Raw genomic sequence first — 19,058 nt, forward strand, 5'->3', positions numbered from 1 at the left:
TTTCCTTTGCAGGATTTTAGTGAGCAGTTTCACATCCACATTAATCAGCAAACTAAGATGATATGAATTGGGATACAAATTTATCTTACCCTTCTTCCCCTATGTTTTATATTCTAAACCAAAAATAATTACCAGAATATTCATATCCCAGAGGTCCTTCAATAAAGCAATGTCTTTGCGACACGCTTTAAGCTGTTTATAATCTGGAACAGTGACTTCAAATAAACTTGCTGATTTGGAGAGTTCTTCTAGATCATCTTCCAGGGCACAGAGACCCTTATAGGCCTAAGGAAAGGAAAAATGAATTACTATTACATAGAACTGTAGAAAATTAGAAAGCAGACACGTTAGAATTAACAGCATTGGTAAACCTGAAGCAGTGACAGCAAACCTTTTGATCTCAGGTGCTATAAAATTGGTGAGTTTCAAATCAGTAGAACATCATTTCTTTTCAGCTAAGAGTAGCAGGAGACCTGGTCATTCAATATTAAACTGATTTATCTATGAAGCTGCTTTCTTGTAATTTAATATAGAATATTCCAGACCCTGTGATGAGGAGTAATGGCGCCAATAGCACTTTCCTATGCACCGATTTATCATCAGTGCCACTAGGGCTTGTCGTGGCTCCTTAATGTTCTGGCATCAAAGTGCACATTTTTTCTCCCTTTTTAGAAGAGAAAGAATGGTGCCTGTGCCAAGACTTTTCCATGTCATGATATGCAGCATGAGAGGACTCTGCCTTTTTTGATTTAGGCAAATTCCTTTTCACTGACATAGAGGGTTGAGGAGAACTCAAAAATTCTTCAAATGTGCAAATTTTGAATCTTCTGGCCCTGAGCAACATTCAGTCAAAGGCAGCACAGTAAGGAAAGTCATGGGAGAGTACTAAGCAGCAAAACACACTGGTCATGCTGGTCTAATAAGATCATCTTGTAGGAACAGTGGGAACATCTTTTGAAGCCAGTTTACTATCCGCCATCATGAGGCTAAGTTGAACTGAATCTTGGTGAACCTGAAGTAACAGAAAAATACTTTTTTTGGCGTCTCATGAAAGAAAAAACAAAAAATTACTTTGAAAAAGTAGATGTTAAAACACGAGAGCAAAAACATTTATGAACAGTTGAAGAAGAGAGCAAAAATAGGTCTTTTCACAAGAGCAGAAGAAAGAAGACTGAAGAGACTTGCGTGGCCGTAGTAATGCAGAAAAACCTGCACATAGTCATAAACCTCAATTAGATGACATCACCCACTTGCATGGTTGATTTGTTCTGCTGCTACAGAGAAACATGGTTTAAAGAGGAAGAGCCAATATGGATTTAGCAGGCCTTATTAGTTTATTAGAATTCTTTGATGGTGTGAAAAAGCATGTGGACAAAGGTGAGCCAGTTGACTTAGTATTTGGATTTTCAAAAGGTGTTTAATAAAGTCCCTCATGAGAAACTCCTGAGGAAACTAAAAAGTGCGTAAAGCCCCGGGACGTGTGTAAGTCCCGGGGCTTTACTAAAGGGGCGGTCCAGGGGCCTCCAACACAGTGGCCATTGCTGCTGTGTTGAAGCATCTCGTGCCGGCAGGTTCCCAGCGCACGCAACTTGCACCTGCCCGGAGGCAGGCGCCAAAGGTAACACAAAGGTCGGGGGGCTTAGAGTAGGGCTGGGGGAGGAAAGGTTAGAGGTAGGGGTAGGAAGGTCAGGCTAGGCGGAAGGGAAGTTCTGATTTCGGAGTGGCCTGGGAGGGAACAGGGGAAGGCAGCGCGGCTCGTTATAAAATCAGGCGTACATGTGTGCGCGCCGGGTAGCGCGCACACATATATGCCCGCACACACCTTTTAAAATCTACCCCTTAACCTTTACAATTGCTCCTTTTAGTTTTTTCCTAACCATTTTCCTCATTTTATCATAGTCACCTTTTTGAAAGTAAAATGCTGTCACAGTAGATTTGTTTTTGTGCTCCCTCCAGTTATTAAGCCAAATTTGTTAATGTTGTGATCATTATTGCCAAATGGCGCCAACACTGTTACTTCTTGACCAAATCCTGTGTTCTACTAAGGACTAGGTCTAAAATAGTTTCTCCTCTTGTTGGCTCTTGTTCCAGTTACACCATGAAGCAGTCATTTATTTCATCTAGGAATTTTACTTCTCTAGAATGTCCTGATGTAACATTCACCCAGTCAATACTAGGGTAATTGAAATCACCCATTATTACTGTGCTGCTGATTTTGTTAGCTACCCTAATTTCTTTTAGCATTTCACTGTTAGTTCATTCTGGACAGGTGGACGGTTATACACCCCCATTACTATTTTATTCCCTTTTTCACCTGGGATTTCTATCCATAAAGATTCAACATTGCATTTTGTTTCCTGCAGAACTTTTATCCTGTTTGATTCCATGCTCTAACATATAGTGCCACCCCTCCACCAATTTGATCCATCCTATCATTTTGATATAATTTGTTCCCTGGTATCACCGTGTCCCATTGGTATCCTCCTTCCACCAGGTCTCTGAGACGCCAGTTATATCTACCTCTTCATCCAGTGCTATACATTAACTCTCCCATCTTATTTTTTAGACTTCTAACATTTGTATACAGACATTTCAAAATGTGCTTCTTGTTTGTATTAACAACCTGATCATCATTTGACAGGGGTAATTTGGAATCTTTCTGCACTTTACTTAAAGGCACCTGATCCCCCCTTTGGCATTTCTTGCAACCTCTCTACTGGGATGCCCTATTTTCCCTGTTCTCTTCGTATCCTTCAGAGATACATCATTCTGAACCATGTGCTTCCGAGCGACTGTCGGCTTTCCCCCATCATATAATTTAAAAGCTGTGCTATCTCCTTTTTCAATGTTACTGCCAGCATACTGGTTCCACTCTGGTTAAGGTGAAGCCCATCTTTTTGGAAAAGGCCCCACCCCTCTTCCCCAAAATGAAATTTGGTTTCTAACAAACCTAAAACCCTCTGGCTCTGCTGCCTCTGGGGAGCATTTCTGAGAATGCTAACCTGAAGGTTCTGGATTTCAGCTTTCTACCTAAAACCCTCAATTTGGCTTTCAGAACCTCCTTCCTGTACTTTCCTGTATCATTGGTAGCCATATGTTCCAAGTCAGCCATCTGCTCCCCAGCACTATCTAAAAATCCTATTTATGTGATGCGTGAAGCCTACCATCTTCATACCAGGCAGGCAAGTTACCAAGCGATCCTCACTTCTACCAGCCAACCCAGCTATTGTTGCGCATCCCGTCCATGCTCGGCCCGTGCCGGGCCTGCTCACCTCACTAACTCCTCCATGGGTCCTGGGTCTTCCTCCCCAGCGGCAGCAGCGAGTGCAGCCAGGCCTCGGCGTCCCGCGGTGGCAGTCGCCGGGCCTTTCACCTCCAAGCCAGGCCTCACGGCGGGTCTCGGCGTCCTCCGTGGCATCGTCCCCGCCCCTAAGCGTGTGCGTGCAGACTGCCCAGTCCCTTGAAGGGCCAGGGGCGTGTCCCAGCTCCATGGCGCACCCTGATTGAACGCTGCCTAAAAGGAAGTCCCTGCCATCATTTCCTTGCCTTGGCAATCGGGTCGATCACGCTGTGATTTCTTGTTTGCCTCTGCGTTTCCAGTCTTTGTTCCAGTCAGTTCCAGTCCTGTTCCAGTCTCATTCCAGTCCTGTTCCAGCATCCTTCTGTTCCAGCGTCTCCCCAGGTAGTACCTTTCAGACTGTCTTCTCGGTACTGACCTTCACCTGTTCCTGACTACGTTGATCGCCGCCTGGATTAGACCTCTGCCTGTTTACTGACCACGTCTACACATCACAAGAAAAAGAAGTAGGGATGTAAGGCTTTAGAATCTCAAGTTTGGCTTAACACGGCCCCTACTCCAACATCTGAAGTGTCAACCTCTACGATGAAGGGTCTGTTGGGATCCGGGTGATGCAGACATGGCTCAGTGGAAAAGGCAGTCTTTAATTTCTCGAATGTGGAAATGGCCTCTGCAGACCATTTAGTAGCATTGGCCCCTTTCCGTGTCATTGCAGTTAAGGGCACTGTGAAAGAAGAGTAGTTCTTTATAAAGCTTCTATAGTAATTTGTGAACCCCAAAAATCATCTCAGGGCCTTCAGACTGGTAGGTTGAGACCAATTCTTGATACTCTCCAATTTTTGGGCATCCATCCAGAAGCCCTGTTTCGAGACGATATAGCCAAGAAAAGGCACAGACTCTTTATGGAATTCGCACTTTGACAATTTGGAGTAGAGGCGATGTTCTCGAAGTCTCAGTAATACTTTTTTGACATCTGTTATATGAGTAGACATATCCTGTGAGAATATCAAGATGTCATCTAGATAAACAACGACACATTTGTACAGAAGGTCCCGCAGAATGTTGCTCATCATGTTCTGAAACACAGCGGGAGCGTTGCACAGGCCGAATTACCATATATTGGAAATGGCCATCTCGAGTGTTGAAAGCTGTTTTCCACTCGTCGCCGTCACAGATGCGAACCAAGTTATAGGCTCCCTTTAGGTCAAGTTTTGAAAATATCTTGGCTCCTTGAAGTCAATCAAACAGCTCTGAGATCAAAGGTAAGGGGTATCGGTCTTTAATCGTGATCTCGTTCAGACCTCGATAGTCGATACAAGGACGCAGAGTGCCGTCCTTCTTTCCCATAAAGAAGAAGCCTGCACCCGCAGGAGGCTTAGACGGTCTAATGAAACCTTTTTGAGGATTTTCCTCAATGTACTTGGACATGGCCTTGTTCTCTACCACTGACAGCGGGTAGACACGTCCCTTAGGAGGTTCAGCATTAGGTTTCAGTCATATTGCGCAGTCATAAGATCTATGTGGCGGAAGGATGTCAGCAACTTCTTTGGAGAAGACATCATAAAATTATGCATACTGAGGCGGCAGTCCTGGCATCACTGGAGTTGTAGGCATGCAGAGAATAGGAGAGACCTCCTTTAGGCATTTGCCATGACATTCTGGGCCCCAACGTAGCTCAGTTGAATTGTGGCATGTGCAGCTGCAACCAGGGTAACCCCAGAATGATAGGGTGGCCTTCTCTAACACAAAGAAGGAAATTGATTCTGTATGGAAGGCTCCGGTGCGGAGGGATACTGGTTCAGTACAACAGGTAACATCACCCAGTAACGGCTCTCCATGTATAGACGATAAGAGTAATGGAGACTTCAAAGTAGTGAGGGGAATCCTCAAATGTTCCACTAATCGTCGTAGAATAAAATTACCTCCTGCCCCTAAGTCCACCAGGGCAAGGGTCTGGAATTCCAAAGGTCCACAGCTCAGAGAGACAGGAAGAGAGAGCGGAGGAGAGAGTGTAGTAAGGCCTAAGAAAAGTCCTCCCGCAGGACTTAGGCCCGTCCGTTTCCAAGACATACGGGGCATGTTTGGACTGCATGACCAACTTGTCCACAGTACATGCACAAACCATTCCTCCTCCGGAATCTTCTCTCTTTGGATGGCAGGTGACTGCAACCAAGTTGCATCGGTTCTTCATCACTGGTGACAGGCGTTACAGGAACCATCCTGAGTGTAGGCTTAGCACGAACTTCTTTCTGAACAGGTCCTTTACCAGGCTTGAGTTCTTGCACCTTATCACGAATCCGGTGATCAATTCTAATAGTTAAAGCCTCTGGCTCATCCAGCGAGTCAGATGTCTCACAAGTGGCCAGCTCGTCCTTCAAGCGGGAATCCAAACCTTTGAAGAAGAGAGTTTTCAGGCATCTAGGGTCACAAAGTAACTCAGTTGCAAGAGTCTTAAACTCTATAGCGAAATCAGCCCATGGTCGGTTGCCTTGCTTCAGGTCCACCAAAGCAGAACCAGCAACAGTGTGACGGGCAGGATCATCAAAAACGGATTTGAACAAGTCCATAAATCCGTCAATATCCTGAAGTATAGGGTCTTTGCGTTCCCACAGCGAGGAAGCCCAAGACAAGGCCCTTCCATCAAGATAAGATTAGAATGTAAATAGTCTTGGCATAGGCTGTAGGGAAGTGAGAAGGTTGTAATGCAAAATGCATACAACACTGGTTTAAGAAGCCTCTAATTCTCTGAATCTCCCCAGAGAAACATACTGGAGCAGCAAGAGGCACAGTAGTCTTTACAGTTACTTCAGGTAACTGACCTTCATTCCTGGAAGTAGAGTCTTGATTCTTCTGTGCGTGCAGCTGATGAAACGCAGTAGTTAGTTTTTCCAATGCGTCTTGCTGTTCAGCAATGCACAGGGCCAGGCCTGGAATGGCCTGCAAGGCATTGAGCTGAGCCGGATCAATGGAGTTAGCAATCTGTTATGGTTTTTGATGTTTGGGTGGATCCTAGGACACTGTGGCAGCTGACCACACCCACGGGGGGCAGTCCCATGAGGGACAACAGTGTCAGGCTAGACTCTGGACACACAAATAGAGATTTGAATCTTTTATTAAACAGTTGTGGAAACCACCAGAGGTGGCAGTAGTGAGTAGTAGATGTTCAGCCTGGCTGAGCAGGTCTCCCACAGAACGCTGGAACAGTGAATCCTCTGCTAGGCTGTGCTGTAGTGGAAAGAGAATGAGAGTTATGAGTACAAGATAAGAAGCATTCAGAGTCCCAGGTAGAATTAGGAGAAGTTCCGAGACAGGGAGAGCAGGCTCTTGAGGAGCGAGTACCTGATCCCTTAGAGCAGAGAGACCCAGTTGTATTGTACTCACGTAGCAGTAACAGAGATTCCACTAGACGAGAGGACTGGCACCGGAACAGAGGGCAGGCCCTCGAGGAGCGAGTACCTGGTTCCAGTAAGCAGTACTGTGGAATAGATGGTAGTTGTACTCACAGATGGAAACTGTTAGTGAGGTCTTCAAAGTAGAAGGGTTTGAAGAAGCAGGCAGCGACTCAGGGAACATGGGCCCTCGAGGACTGAGTACCTCTTACCTGATAGCACCTGAAAGAAGCAGAAGAGGCCCCCGAGGAGAGGGTACCCCGTTAGTAACCCCGAAGGGTGTAAGAGTTCCAGATAGCGCTGGAGTGGCAGAGCAGCTTCGGTACGGAGAGCGAATCCCATCCGTAGAGTGTCCGTTGCTAACTCGATGAGCTAGCAAATACTGTAGGCTTAAATATCCAGGCAGCGTGATGTCATCTCAGGGGGATGCCCCTGAGGTTCGCGCCAACGTGGAAATAAAGATGAGGGCGGTGTGCGCACGTGCGCCCTAAGGTACCTTGGAGGAGCATGGCGGGAGGCAGTACCAAAGCCGGTCCGGGGACGAAAGAGAGCATGGCAAACAGACGCCGCAGCAGCCAGTAGTCCGAGGTGTGCGGGAGGAGCCGCAAGTAGTGAGAGGTAGGCGGGCGAAGCCGTCGAAGACCAACGGTCGCAACACATGGATGTCATCTGCCTTGATTATTTATTTATGTTCCTCTTTTTACTAGAGGAAACACCCAGAGCTCTTGGATACTATGAGGTGAATTTTAAAAGCCCAGCGTGTGCCAAAATCGGGAGATAGGTGCACAAGTTGGCTTGTGCGTGTCCTCCAAATTTTAAAAGCTGCCCAAATGCACGCGTATCTCCTGCAGTGCGCACATCTCAAAAGTCTTCAAAGAGGGGCAGGGCATGGGCGTGGTCTGAGTGGAGCATGGGTGTATCAGGCATGGCCAAGAGATGTGCCTGTAAATACTTACACCACCTGGGCATGCATCCTGGTCCAGTGGCTCTTAAGTTTACTTCTGCCAACCTGGTCCAGTGGCTCTTAAGTTTACTTCTGCTATGGAGGAAGTATAATTTAAAAAAAAAATTTACCATAACTTACGTGATTTAAGGTTCTGGGGTAACCGGGGGGTGAGAAGGCTATTAAACTAGGGGTTTTGGAGGATCTAGCTGTTAACTGGTGAACTGGTGAAATTGCAATGGCGTGGATGTGCACACCTTTTAAAATCCTCCAACTTATGCAGTAGAAGCAGGATTTACGTACATAGTTGGGCACCCACTTAAAATTAGGTGCACATATGCACGTGGGCAGGTTATTTTATAACATGTACGCATATACATGCACAAGTTATAAAATGTCCATGTAACTGGATGTGCACTGATGCACATGCACCAAAGAGTGCCCATGCATCGGTTTAAAAGTTACCATCTTTATGGGTAGCCAAATAGAATGTCACTGTAGTACTTAATTCCCTTGGTAGTCTATCACTGAGCAAGAGAACCCACAAAATTCAATAGACAATAAAAGGTAAGTTACCAAATCCAAGTCCATATATGGATCTGGGTGGTCATAGATAAATGGAGCTTTTTCTCTGAACTGCTCTCGAAATTCATGTTGTCTGATCTGTGAAAAAATGTCAAACCAAAGGTCAGCATCAGCATTCCTTCCAATGCGGTTCAATAAAAGGATTAGTAATGGTTAAGTGAAGTTGCTTACCTCTGTTCCTTGTAGGCAGCAGGACAAATCATCTACAAAAGTAGTCAGTCACTGGATGGCGCCAATGAGGAACATGCTCTCCCAAAGCCCAGAAAGACCCAGAAGATTTTCTGAGCACGTGTGGGTGTTATCACTCAGCTACCACCATGCAAGCCTCCTCAGTCATTTTACAAGCTGAGCTTCAACCCTAAGGAGAGGTGGGTGGGATTGTGTGGCTAATATGTGCTGCAGATTACAGAGAACATGTGTTACAAGTAAGCAACTTTGCTTTCTCCTTGGGCAAGCTGAGGGTAGCAACTTGATCATTTGTCTTTATTTAAATGTAGGATTGCAATCTGGCAGGATAGAGGCTGAAGGGAGAGTTGAAGCTATTAGTTAAAAAAGTTTTTAAGTACTGCCTGGTTGAAACTATTATCTTTGTGGGGGTCACCTTTGAAACAGTAATGTTTGATAAAGGTATGGAAAGAGGACCAAGTGAATGCTTTGCAGACTTCTTGAATTGAAGTAGAATGAAGATGAGCTACTGAAATTGAAGTTGCTTATATCTGACGAGCCTTCACTTTGCTATGAATGCCAGAGTTAGCATAACAATATGAAATACAGTTAGATAACCAGGTAGAAAGCATTGTTTTCTTAACTTGTAGGCCTTGTTTATTTTTATTTATTTATAAATATTTATATAGCATCCCTCCACATTTTTGATCAGGGCAGTTTACAGAGAGTATCATTCATAATGTATTAACATAATAAAAACAAGAACAATAAATAACATAATCTTAGATTATCTTGTTTAACTGAATCATAAGAAACAAAAAATTGAGGCAATTTTCTGTAAGGTTGAGATCTCTCCAAGTAAAATAACAGAGCGCATTTTGCAGCCTAAAGTATGAAGAATTTGTTCAGTTTTGCTGGAATGACATTTTGGAAAAGATATCGGTAACACTATCAACTGACTCAAATGAAAATGAAAACTACCTTTGATAGACATTTGCGATGAGCTCTCAGTATTATACTATTATTAAAAATTTGTGTATAGGAGATGTGTACTACTAAGTAAGTTTACTTGCTCTACAAGCTGAGGTTACTGCTATCAAAAATAATAATTTTCAAGAGAGGAATTTAAGCTTTCTGACATGAGGCGGGTGGTACCTTATAAACTAACCAATTGATTGAGGCATGAGTTTTAGAGAACAGAGTGCACTTTGTCATGCATTTGAAAAAGTGGATTCTGTCCTTGAAAGCTCATGTCTCAATCAATTGGTTAATTGATAAGGTGCTGTTACATTTGGCAGCTCACAAGACAGTCCCATGAACCGCCTCACTCACCCCAGGTAAAGCAGAGTTGCTTACCTGTAACAGGTGTTCTCACAGGACAGCAGGATGTTAGTCTTCACATATGGGTGACATCATCAGGATGGAGCCCAATCACGGAACACTTTTGTCAAAGTTTCCAGAACTTTGACTGGCACCTACTGGGCATGCCCAGCATAGCACCAACCCTGCAGCCAGCAGGGGTCCCCCTTCAGTCTCATCTTATAATAAAAGTACATGCGAAAAATAAAATCATAAATCGAAGCAAACCCAACTCCGCGGGGTGGCGAGCGGGTTTCATGAGGACTAACATCCTGCTGTCCTGTGAGAACACCTGTTACAGGTAAGCAACTCTGCTTTCTTACAGGACAAGCAGGATGGTAGTCCTCACATATGGGTGAGTACTGAGCTGAGAATGCCCAAGCAATGCACCAAAAGTACCCAAATACATGCAACAGGCACAAGAACTAGGGTGGAATTTGGTAGAGGGCATCCTGAACCCTACTGGGTTGGCGGAAGGATGTTGGTACCTCAGTTCGCAAATAAGTTGCGTAGCACAGACTGGCCGAAGATTGAATCTTGTCTGCCAGCCTTGCTAAACAATAATGGGCTGTGAAGGTGTGGAGAGAGCTCCAGGTAGCAGCCTTACAGATGTCAGGAAGCAGCACCGAGTGTAGGTGCACTACTGATGTTGCCATGGCCCTGACAGAGTGTGCTTTAACATGGTCTTGAAGCGGAATGCCTGCCTGTTGGTAACGAAAGGAAATACAGTCCGCTAACCAGGAGGAGAGAGTCTGCTTACCCACAGGTTTACCCAATTTGATGGGATCAAAGGAATCAAACAATTGAGTGCCCTTCCTGTGGGCAGCTGTACGGTCTAGATAAAATGCTAGAGCACGTTTACAGTCAAGGGTATGCAGAGCCCGTTCTCCTGGGTTTGAGTGGGGCCTGGGAAAGAAAGTGGGTAGAATAATGATTGATATGAAACTCCGATACTACCTTTGGCTAAAATTTAGGTTGAGTGCGGAGTACTACCCTGTCATGCAGAAGTTTAGTGTAAGACGGGTAGGTGACTAAGGCCTGTAACTCACTAACTCTGTGAGCCGATGTGACCGCAAAAAGAAAAATCACTGGAGGAGAAGGAGAGCGAAAGATACCACAAATATTACCTCGTGGTTTGAGTGGAGAGCCTGCCCGACGGAGGACCGGGGCGGAGAGCCCGTCTGATCGATCGAGGACTTCCGGGTGATGTCACAGGGCGGAGCCGGCAAGAAGGGAAATAAAATCAACCCCCCCTGCGGCATAAACCCGAGGAGAAGGAGAGCGAAAGATACCACAAATATTACCTCGTGGTTTGAGTGGAGAGCCTGCCTGACGGAGGACCGGGGCGGAGAGCCCGTCTGATCGATTGAGGACTTCCGGGTGACGTCACAGGGCGGAGCCGGCAAGAAGGGAAATAAAATCAACCCCCCCTGCGGCGCGCAGCAGACGCCGGCGCGCTGCCCAAGCCGCGCGCTCCAAAGGGGCGCGCGGCTTTGCCTGGAACTCTGCCTGAAATGTTTGGTAAAATTGTGTTTGGAAACATCTGACTCTTCACTTAGAACGTAAGTGTCTGAAATATTTATTTATCTTGTTTCTCTCCGGAACCTCCTGGGGGATTCAGCGATTATTCATTACTGGCTAGGGATAATACTTTTCTATATTTCCTGATTATATTTGCCTGTGGTATATTAAAATGCCCCATACAAAGCGGAAGGGGAAACTAAGGGAGGCTACAACTACATCCTCCCCAGCGACTCCCTCCCAGATTAAAATTAAAAAGTATTTTAACCCAGCCCCTGAGATAACTCCCGTTGAAGGAGGCGCTGTGATCTCTCCTATTGAGCAGAAGGAGGGATCACTTGCCTCATTAATATCATTAAGTCCGGGAGCACCGGTTACGCCTTCACCTCCCCTGACCGGAATACCTACTTTGGAATCATGTGAATCCCAAGTTTCATTAGTAGGGGAAATAGATGAAGGTCAAGGAGGCAGCAATCACAAGAGAGTGATGACAGCTGCAACCTTGGGGCCAGAGTCTGCTACACCTCACAAATTGGAAAAACCTGCTAAAATAACATTAGATAGTGTCTGGACAGCTATAATGGTCCTGGAAAAATCTATCACTACACTTACAAATGTGGTTACTGATGTTAATAAAAGGACATTGAATATAGAGCAACAGAATGATTTACAGAAGACACAAATAAGGGACTTGGACCAGAGGATTTCAAAAATGGAGAGAATACAGACTGGGTTAGTACAAGGAGAATTGAAAAATCATGATAAAATGGAGAGAATAGAGAACGATTTAAGATATCTGAATCTGAGGGTAATTAATTTCCCTCAAGTAATAGGAATCTCTGTTCAGGAACAATTCAAGCAATATCTTGGATCAGTTCTGAAAATACCGAAGGAATCGCTCCCACCACTTGCAAAGATATATTTCCTACCGGATAGAAGAGGGAAAGATAAAGATCAAGAGGAACAGCAAAGCCAGCAACATGGAATATTGAATGTTACAGACTTACTGGAGTCATCAAATGAAGAAATTGTTCATAAGAGAGGAACAGTTCTTGAATGATTTATTTTTCCTTCAGATAGGGAAATGGTGCTTAAACTGTTTTTGAAAAATAGATCTGTGAAATATTATAGTCAACAGGTTTGGATCTATCCAGATGTAACAAAATTAACACAAAATAGAAGAAAGGAATTTCTGGCTTTAAAACAATTAGCAGATAAAGTGGGTGCACAGATGGTGGTCCGGTATCCCAGTAAGTGTATGGTGAAATTAAATGATGTAAATTATATTTACTATGAACCCTCAGATTTGAAACAGTTCCTAGAAGCAAAAGATTTGGTGGGGGTAGCAACTCATGACTAAAGGTAACCACAGTTTGAATTGACAAGGGGTTATTAGTACCAGTGTTTTGTATAGACTAAACGTTTCTTCTTATTGCTCAAATAGGGTGCTGAATCCTCTATTTACATTGTACTTTGAGTGATTATAGGAAAATGTTTTAAGTTAAATGTCTATATTTTCTTCTTTGATTGTAATGTTATAGTCACTCAATTTTGTAAATGACAGTGTTATGTCATGATTGATTTTGAAACTTAATAAAAATTTAAATATAAAAAAAAAAAAAAGAAAAATCACTTTCCAAGTGAGATAGCGGAGATCACAGGATTGGAGAGGCTCAAACAGCGGTTTCATGAGCCTTCCCAAAACCATGTTGAGGTCCCAAGAAGGGGCAGGAGGGCGCCGTTGAGGTTTAAGGTGAAGCAAGCCCTTCAAAAAGTGTGTGACAAGGGGTTATACTAAAATGGGTACATCCCCCACACCTTTATGGAAGGCGGCTACCGCACTGACATGTACCCTGATAGAAGAAGTTTTAAGACCTGACTCTGACAGGTGCCAGAGATAGTCCAGAAACGTCAGTGTGGGACAAGTGAAGGGTTCGATGGACATGGAAGTACACCATCCCATAAACCTGTTCCATTTATAACGATAAGACTGCCTCGTGGAAGGCTTTCATGAAGCTACTAGGACATGGGAAACTGGCTCTGAAAGGTTAAGAGGTTGAAGTATTAACCTTTCAATATCCAGGCAGTCAAGGAGAGGGCCTGGAGGTTGGGGTGATAAAGGCAGCCATTGTTCTGAGTGATCAGAAGCGGGTCCTTCCCCAGAGGAATGTGCCTGTGTATCGACAGGTCATGGAGAATTGGAAACCAGACCTGGCGTGGCCAATGAGGGGCTATGGGAATCATTAGACCCCTATCTGTTCGCAACTTCACGAGAGTCTTTGAAATGAGTGGAAGTGGAGGGTATGCATAAAGGAGACCACTGGCCCATGAGAGGGAGAAAGCATCTCTGGGCTGGCTGTGTTGGCTGCGAGTGAGAGAGCAGAAGTTCCCTACTTTACGGTTGAGAACTGACGCAAAGAGGTCTATGTGAGGGTAACCTCAACGTTGGAATATTGAAGTTTGCTACAATGGGGTTGAGGGACCACTCGTGCGGTTGCAAAGTGCGACTCAGCTTGTCCGCCAACACGTTGTCCACTCCCGGCAAGTAGGTGGCCCTGAGGTACATCGAGTGGGAAAGGGCCTCCGTCCATATCTGTGCAGCTTCCTGACACAGGAGGTAGGAGCCCATTCCCCCTTGCTTGTTGATGTACCACATGGCCACCTGGTTGTTGGTTTGAATCAGGATGACTTGGTTGAAGAGGTGATCCTGAAAAGCCTTGAGAGCATATCTGATTGCACGAAGCTCCAGGAAATGTATCTAGTGTTTGGCTTCCTCTGGAGACCAGATGCCCTGAGTTTGCAGGTTTACAACATGTGCTCCCCAGCCAAGGTTGGAGGCGTCTGTTGTCAAGGTTATTTGAGGATCTGGAATCTAAAATGGGAGGCCTTGTACCAGATTGGATTGGTTTGCCCACTAAGCTAGCGATAGACGGAGCTGTTTGGTGAAGCGGATTGTGGAGGACATTGACTGAGAAGACTGAGCCCTCTGCAATCTTAGAGTCCACTGCATGAGTCTCATGGCGAGGCAAGCCATGGGAGTGACATGCACTGTGGAGGACATATGACCCAATAATATCAGGAAGTGACGTGCAGTTGAATGTTGTCAAGACTGCAGTCGAAGGGCCAGAGAAGCGAGAGTGAGAGCTCAGTCCTGAGGTAGGAAAGCTTTCGCTCTTAGAGTGTCCAAGTCGGCCCCTATGAACGACAGAGTTTGCGAAGAAACTAGCCTGGATTTCTGATTTATGAGAAACCCTAGGGCGATAAGGGAATGCAAAGTGAGGCGAAGGGGCGTCAGTGCACTTTGTCGAGTGGGAGCCCTGATCAACCAATCATCCAGATAGGGGTAGACGTGGACACTGACTCCTGAGATAGGCAGCTACCACCACGAGGCATTTGGTGAAGACGCATGGGGCAGATGCTAGGCCGAAAGGTAACACTCGATATTGGAAGTGTTTTGGGCCTACAAGGAATCACAGGAATTTGCGATGTGACGGAGTAATTGAAATGTGCATGTAGGCATCCTGAAGGTCTAGAGAGCAGAGCCAGTCTCCCCTTTGAAGAAGGGGAAGTAGAGAACCCAAGGTCACCATCTTGAACTTTTCTCTTTGTAGGAATTTGTTTAGAGTGCGAAGATCCAATATTGGGCACACTCCACCTGACGTTTTTGGTATCAGGAAATACCTGGAATAGAACCCTTGTCCCTGTTCTGTGAGGTGCACTGGTTCTATTGCTCGGGACTGGAGGAGGAGGGAGACCTCCTGCTCCAAGAGTGGTGAATGGTCGGATGTTCCCCACGTCAGCTGAGGCGGGAAATCCGGTGGAACAGAGAGAAAGTTAAGGTGGTAACCTTTGGACACCACTGCAAGTACTCACTGATCTATGGTGACTGTGTGCCATAGGCTGTGCCACACAACCAGCCGCCAACCGGAACAGTCGGAAGTGGAAGCTGGGCACTGCTCTCTAGAAAGGAGCCAAAACCTGCCGCTGGACCTGGTTGAGTGGCTGGCTGTGACTTCTGCCCTCTAGGCTGCCTAGGTTGGCTTTTTTGGTAAGGCTTAGAAGGCCAACCCCTTGAAGCTGGGGGATAGTATCTCCTCTGCTAATAAAATTGTCTCTTAGAATCCCTCTTAAAAGATCTTTTGGATGAAGAAGAGGGATCAGAAGGCAGTAAGGAGAGTTGGCGCAGAGTCTCTTGGTCCTTGAGCTGCGCCACTGCTTCTTGAATCTTTTCACCGAAAAGATTATCCCCCACACAGGTATTCAGCCAATCTGTCTTGTACCTCTGGTCTGAGGTCTGAAGATTTCAGCCAGGCCCATCTCCAGCCAGGCTGCTGACACCCTGGACGCAGTGTCAAAGATGTCATACGCTGATCTTACTTCATGCTTGCCAGCATCTAAGCCCTTTTGTGCTAGGGCATGAAGTTGGTCCTGGAACTGCAGAGGTAAGGACTCAGCAAAGTCTTGAATCTTCGTGAACAAGGCCCTATTATATTGGGTCATGTAGAGTTGGTAGATGCAATGCGAGAGATGAGCATTGATCCATGGAATACCCATCTTCCAAATGCATCCAGGAACTTCTGATCTTTCCCTGGGGGAATGGATGAATGAGGTTTTGAGCATCTGGCCCTCTTCTGGGCTGACTCTACAACCACCGAGTAATGATCCAACTGGGTTCTTTGGAAGCCAGGGGCTGACTGAACTAAGTAGGTGGCATCTGCTTTTCGGTTAACAGGTGCCACAGAGCCAGGTTGCTCCCAGTTTCTCTTCAAAAGGTCCAAAAGGATTTCATGAATAGGGATGGACATGATTTCCTTTGGAGCATCGAGAAAATGTAGAAGTTCTAGCATTTGGTGTCTAGAGTCCTCTTCCGTCTGAAGCTGGAATGGGACTGTTTCAGACATCTCCTTTACAAAATTAATAAAGGACAGGTCCTCTGGAGGAGAACGCTTCCTTTCATCAGGAGGGAAGGGCTGGGAAGGTAGATCATCCGAATCCTGGGACGAATCATCAGTTCAAGGATTATAAGGGTCATCACCAGCTCCCAAGTGTTCTTCAGAAGGAAGTAACGGGGTTATTCCTGAAGGCCCTGGCCTGGGCATCGATGGTCCCGAAGGAGGAATCGAAGGCATCGATGGTGGTATGGCTGGCATCGAGGGAGGCATCGACGGAGGCACCGATGGAATCGGTGACATTGATGGATACGTCAGTGGCGGCACTCCCGCTGGTGGAATAAAGAGCGGTGTTTCTTCATCTTCCTCCAATGACAAGGGAATTGGCAAGGAAGGAGTCATGTCCCTCGGTTCCCTCAGATCCACAGGTGGAAGGGCACCGATTATCTTGTCCATTCTAGCCAATAGCGGTGCCAGCACCATGGGTATTGGGTCGGTGACCGGAAGAGGAACCGGCACTGGCATCGATGGAGGTTGGAAGCCCTGGAGTGCTTTGCCAATGGCCTCTTGGATCATCCAATCCAATTCCTCACGGAAACCTGGGGCATGGATACCCGGTTCCAGAGTAGGAGGCAGCACTGGCGTAGCCGGAGGGTCCACCGGTGAAGCTGGAATTGTGGATCCCAGCACCTGTCCAGGTGGGGAACGCCTCAGTGAACCAGAGACAGAAGAGGACAAAGCCTTTTCTGTACGGGGCTTCTTTGTCGGAGGCTCAGACGATGTCGATGCCGACGGTTTACCGGTATCGATGTCCTGAGCCTTACGATGATGGTGTCGATGTTTTTCTCTATGTTCACCCCAGTGTTTTTCTTGAGGGGGAACAGAAGGAGTCAACACCCGTGGAGTTGTCGAGGCTGGTCGGATAGCAGCGGATTTCCAGTACTGGCGCGACATAGACGGCACTGGTTCAGACGACGTCGAAGCTATCGAAGGTGTCGGGGTTTTGGGCCGAAAAAGGAGACCCATCTTATCGAGCCGAGCCTTGCGACCTTTTGGTGTTATTTGGGCACATTTGGTGCAAGTAAGGACATCATGGCCGAACCTGAAACACATCACACAGACCATGTAAGGGTCGGTGAAGGACACTGTTTGAGTGCAGTCGGGGCACGGACGGAAACCTGACGCCATGGCTCCGACAAAATTTAGTCGCGGTGTGTTCAATGGCCAGAAGGCCGTGAAGGAAAAACTCAATGGAAATCAACCGCAAACGGGCAAAAAACTTACCGTTTGACCGCAGACCAAAGAAATCGATAAGGGGACCCTGTGGGGTAATATTTTTTGAAATTTTTCAAACAAAGTTCCGTGAGGAAAATTCCTGTCAAGAATCTCTGAAGAGCTCCTTAACCCGCGTGGCTACTGCTGCGCAGAAAAAAGAAGACTGAAGGGGGACCCCTGCTGGCTGCAGGGTTGGTGCTATGCTGGGCATGCCCAGTAGGTGCCAGTCAAAGTTATGGAAACTTTGACAAAAGTGTTCCGTGATTGGGCTCCATCCTGATGATGTCACCCATATGTGAGGACTACTATCCTGCTTGTCCTGTGAGAAGCAGAGTTGCTTACCTGTAACAGGTGTTATCCCAGGACAGCAGGATGTAGTCCTCACATATGGGTGACATCATTGATGGAGCCCTCTCACGGAAAAACTTCTGTCAAAGTTTCTATAAACTTTTGGCTGGCACACTGAGCCCACTGAGCATGCCCAGCATGTCATTATCCCTGCAGCCACAGGGGTCTCCCTTCAGTCTCGTTTGTAGCAATAAAAAGTACGAGTGAAAAATACAATAATAAAACGTCTTGGACCCAACTCCGCAGGGTGGCAGGTGGGTTTTGTGAGGACTACATCCTGCTGTCCTAGGATAATACCTGTTACAGGTAAGCAACTCTGCTTTATCCCAGGACAAGCAGGATGGTAGTCCTCACATATGGGTGATTAGCAAGCTACAGGCTGACTCATCCTGGAACAGGTCAATAGACGTAACTCGTGCAACAGGCACAACAACTGAGGTGCCATTGATGAAGATGAGGCAGCCTGAATCATAGCAGGCGGTTGTGGAAGGAGTTGGTATTACACTGGAAATAGGTTTTTCAAGACGGATTGTCCAAAGCAGAGTCTTGTCTTCCTTCCTTATCTAAGCAGTAATGAGCTGCAAAAGTGTGCAGAGAACTCCAAGTTGCAGCTTTGCAGATGTCTGTGATAGGTACTGAACAGTAGTGTGCTATGGATGTTGACATAGCCCTTATTGAGTGCGCCTTTACTTGCCCCTGGAGAGGAAGGCCTGCTTTTTCACAGCAGAATTCGATACAGTCTGCTATCCAGTTGGAGAGAGTTTGCTTGCCCACTGCAACTCCTGGTCTGTTTTTGTCAAAAGAAACAAAGAGTTGGGTGGATTTCCTACGGACTGCAGTGCGGTCTAGGTAAAAGGCGAGTGCACGTTTACAGTCCAAGGTGTGCAAAACTCTTTCACCCTGGTGAGAGTGAGGCCTTGGGAAGAAAGTGGGCAAAACTATGGATTGGTTAAGATGAAAATCTGTTACCACCTTAGGCAAGAATTTGGGGTGAGTGCGGAGGACCATTCGGTCATGCAGGAACCGTGTGTAGGGTAACAAGAGCTTTAACTCACTAACCCTCCTAACAGATGTAATGGCTACTAGGAAAAGTACTTTCCATGTAAGAAATTTCACATCACAGGAATGCAAAGGCTCAAACGGAGATTGCATGAGTCGTGCAAGTACTACATTAAGGTCCTGTTCCGTAACCGGTGGTCGAATGGGAGGCTTTAGCTGAAGCAAGCCTCTCATAAACTGACTTACTAGGGGTTGCGTTGATATTGGGGCATCCCCTATCTGTTTGT

General features: G+C 46.1%; 1 protein-coding gene across 1 annotated transcript in view; it reads right to left on the reverse strand.

Moving 5' to 3' along the window:
* Positions 1–19,058, reverse strand: part of DNAH17 (dynein axonemal heavy chain 17) — a 1,486,981-nt gene that overhangs the window by 814,106 nt on the left and 653,817 nt on the right. Inside the window, exons 23-24 of the mRNA XM_029599137.1 lie at positions 8,207–8,293; positions 133–285 (exon numbers count right to left, since the gene is read on the reverse strand). Coding sequence (XP_029454997.1) covers positions 133–285; positions 8,207–8,293 — 240 coding nt within the window. The remainder of the gene's footprint in view (positions 1–132; positions 286–8,206; positions 8,294–19,058) is intronic.

The sequence above is a fragment of the Rhinatrema bivittatum genome, chromosome 4 (genome assembly GCF_901001135.1).
Source record: "Rhinatrema bivittatum chromosome 4, aRhiBiv1.1, whole genome shotgun sequence".
In the NCBI taxonomy this organism is placed as follows: domain Eukaryota; kingdom Metazoa; phylum Chordata; class Amphibia; order Gymnophiona; family Rhinatrematidae; genus Rhinatrema; species Rhinatrema bivittatum.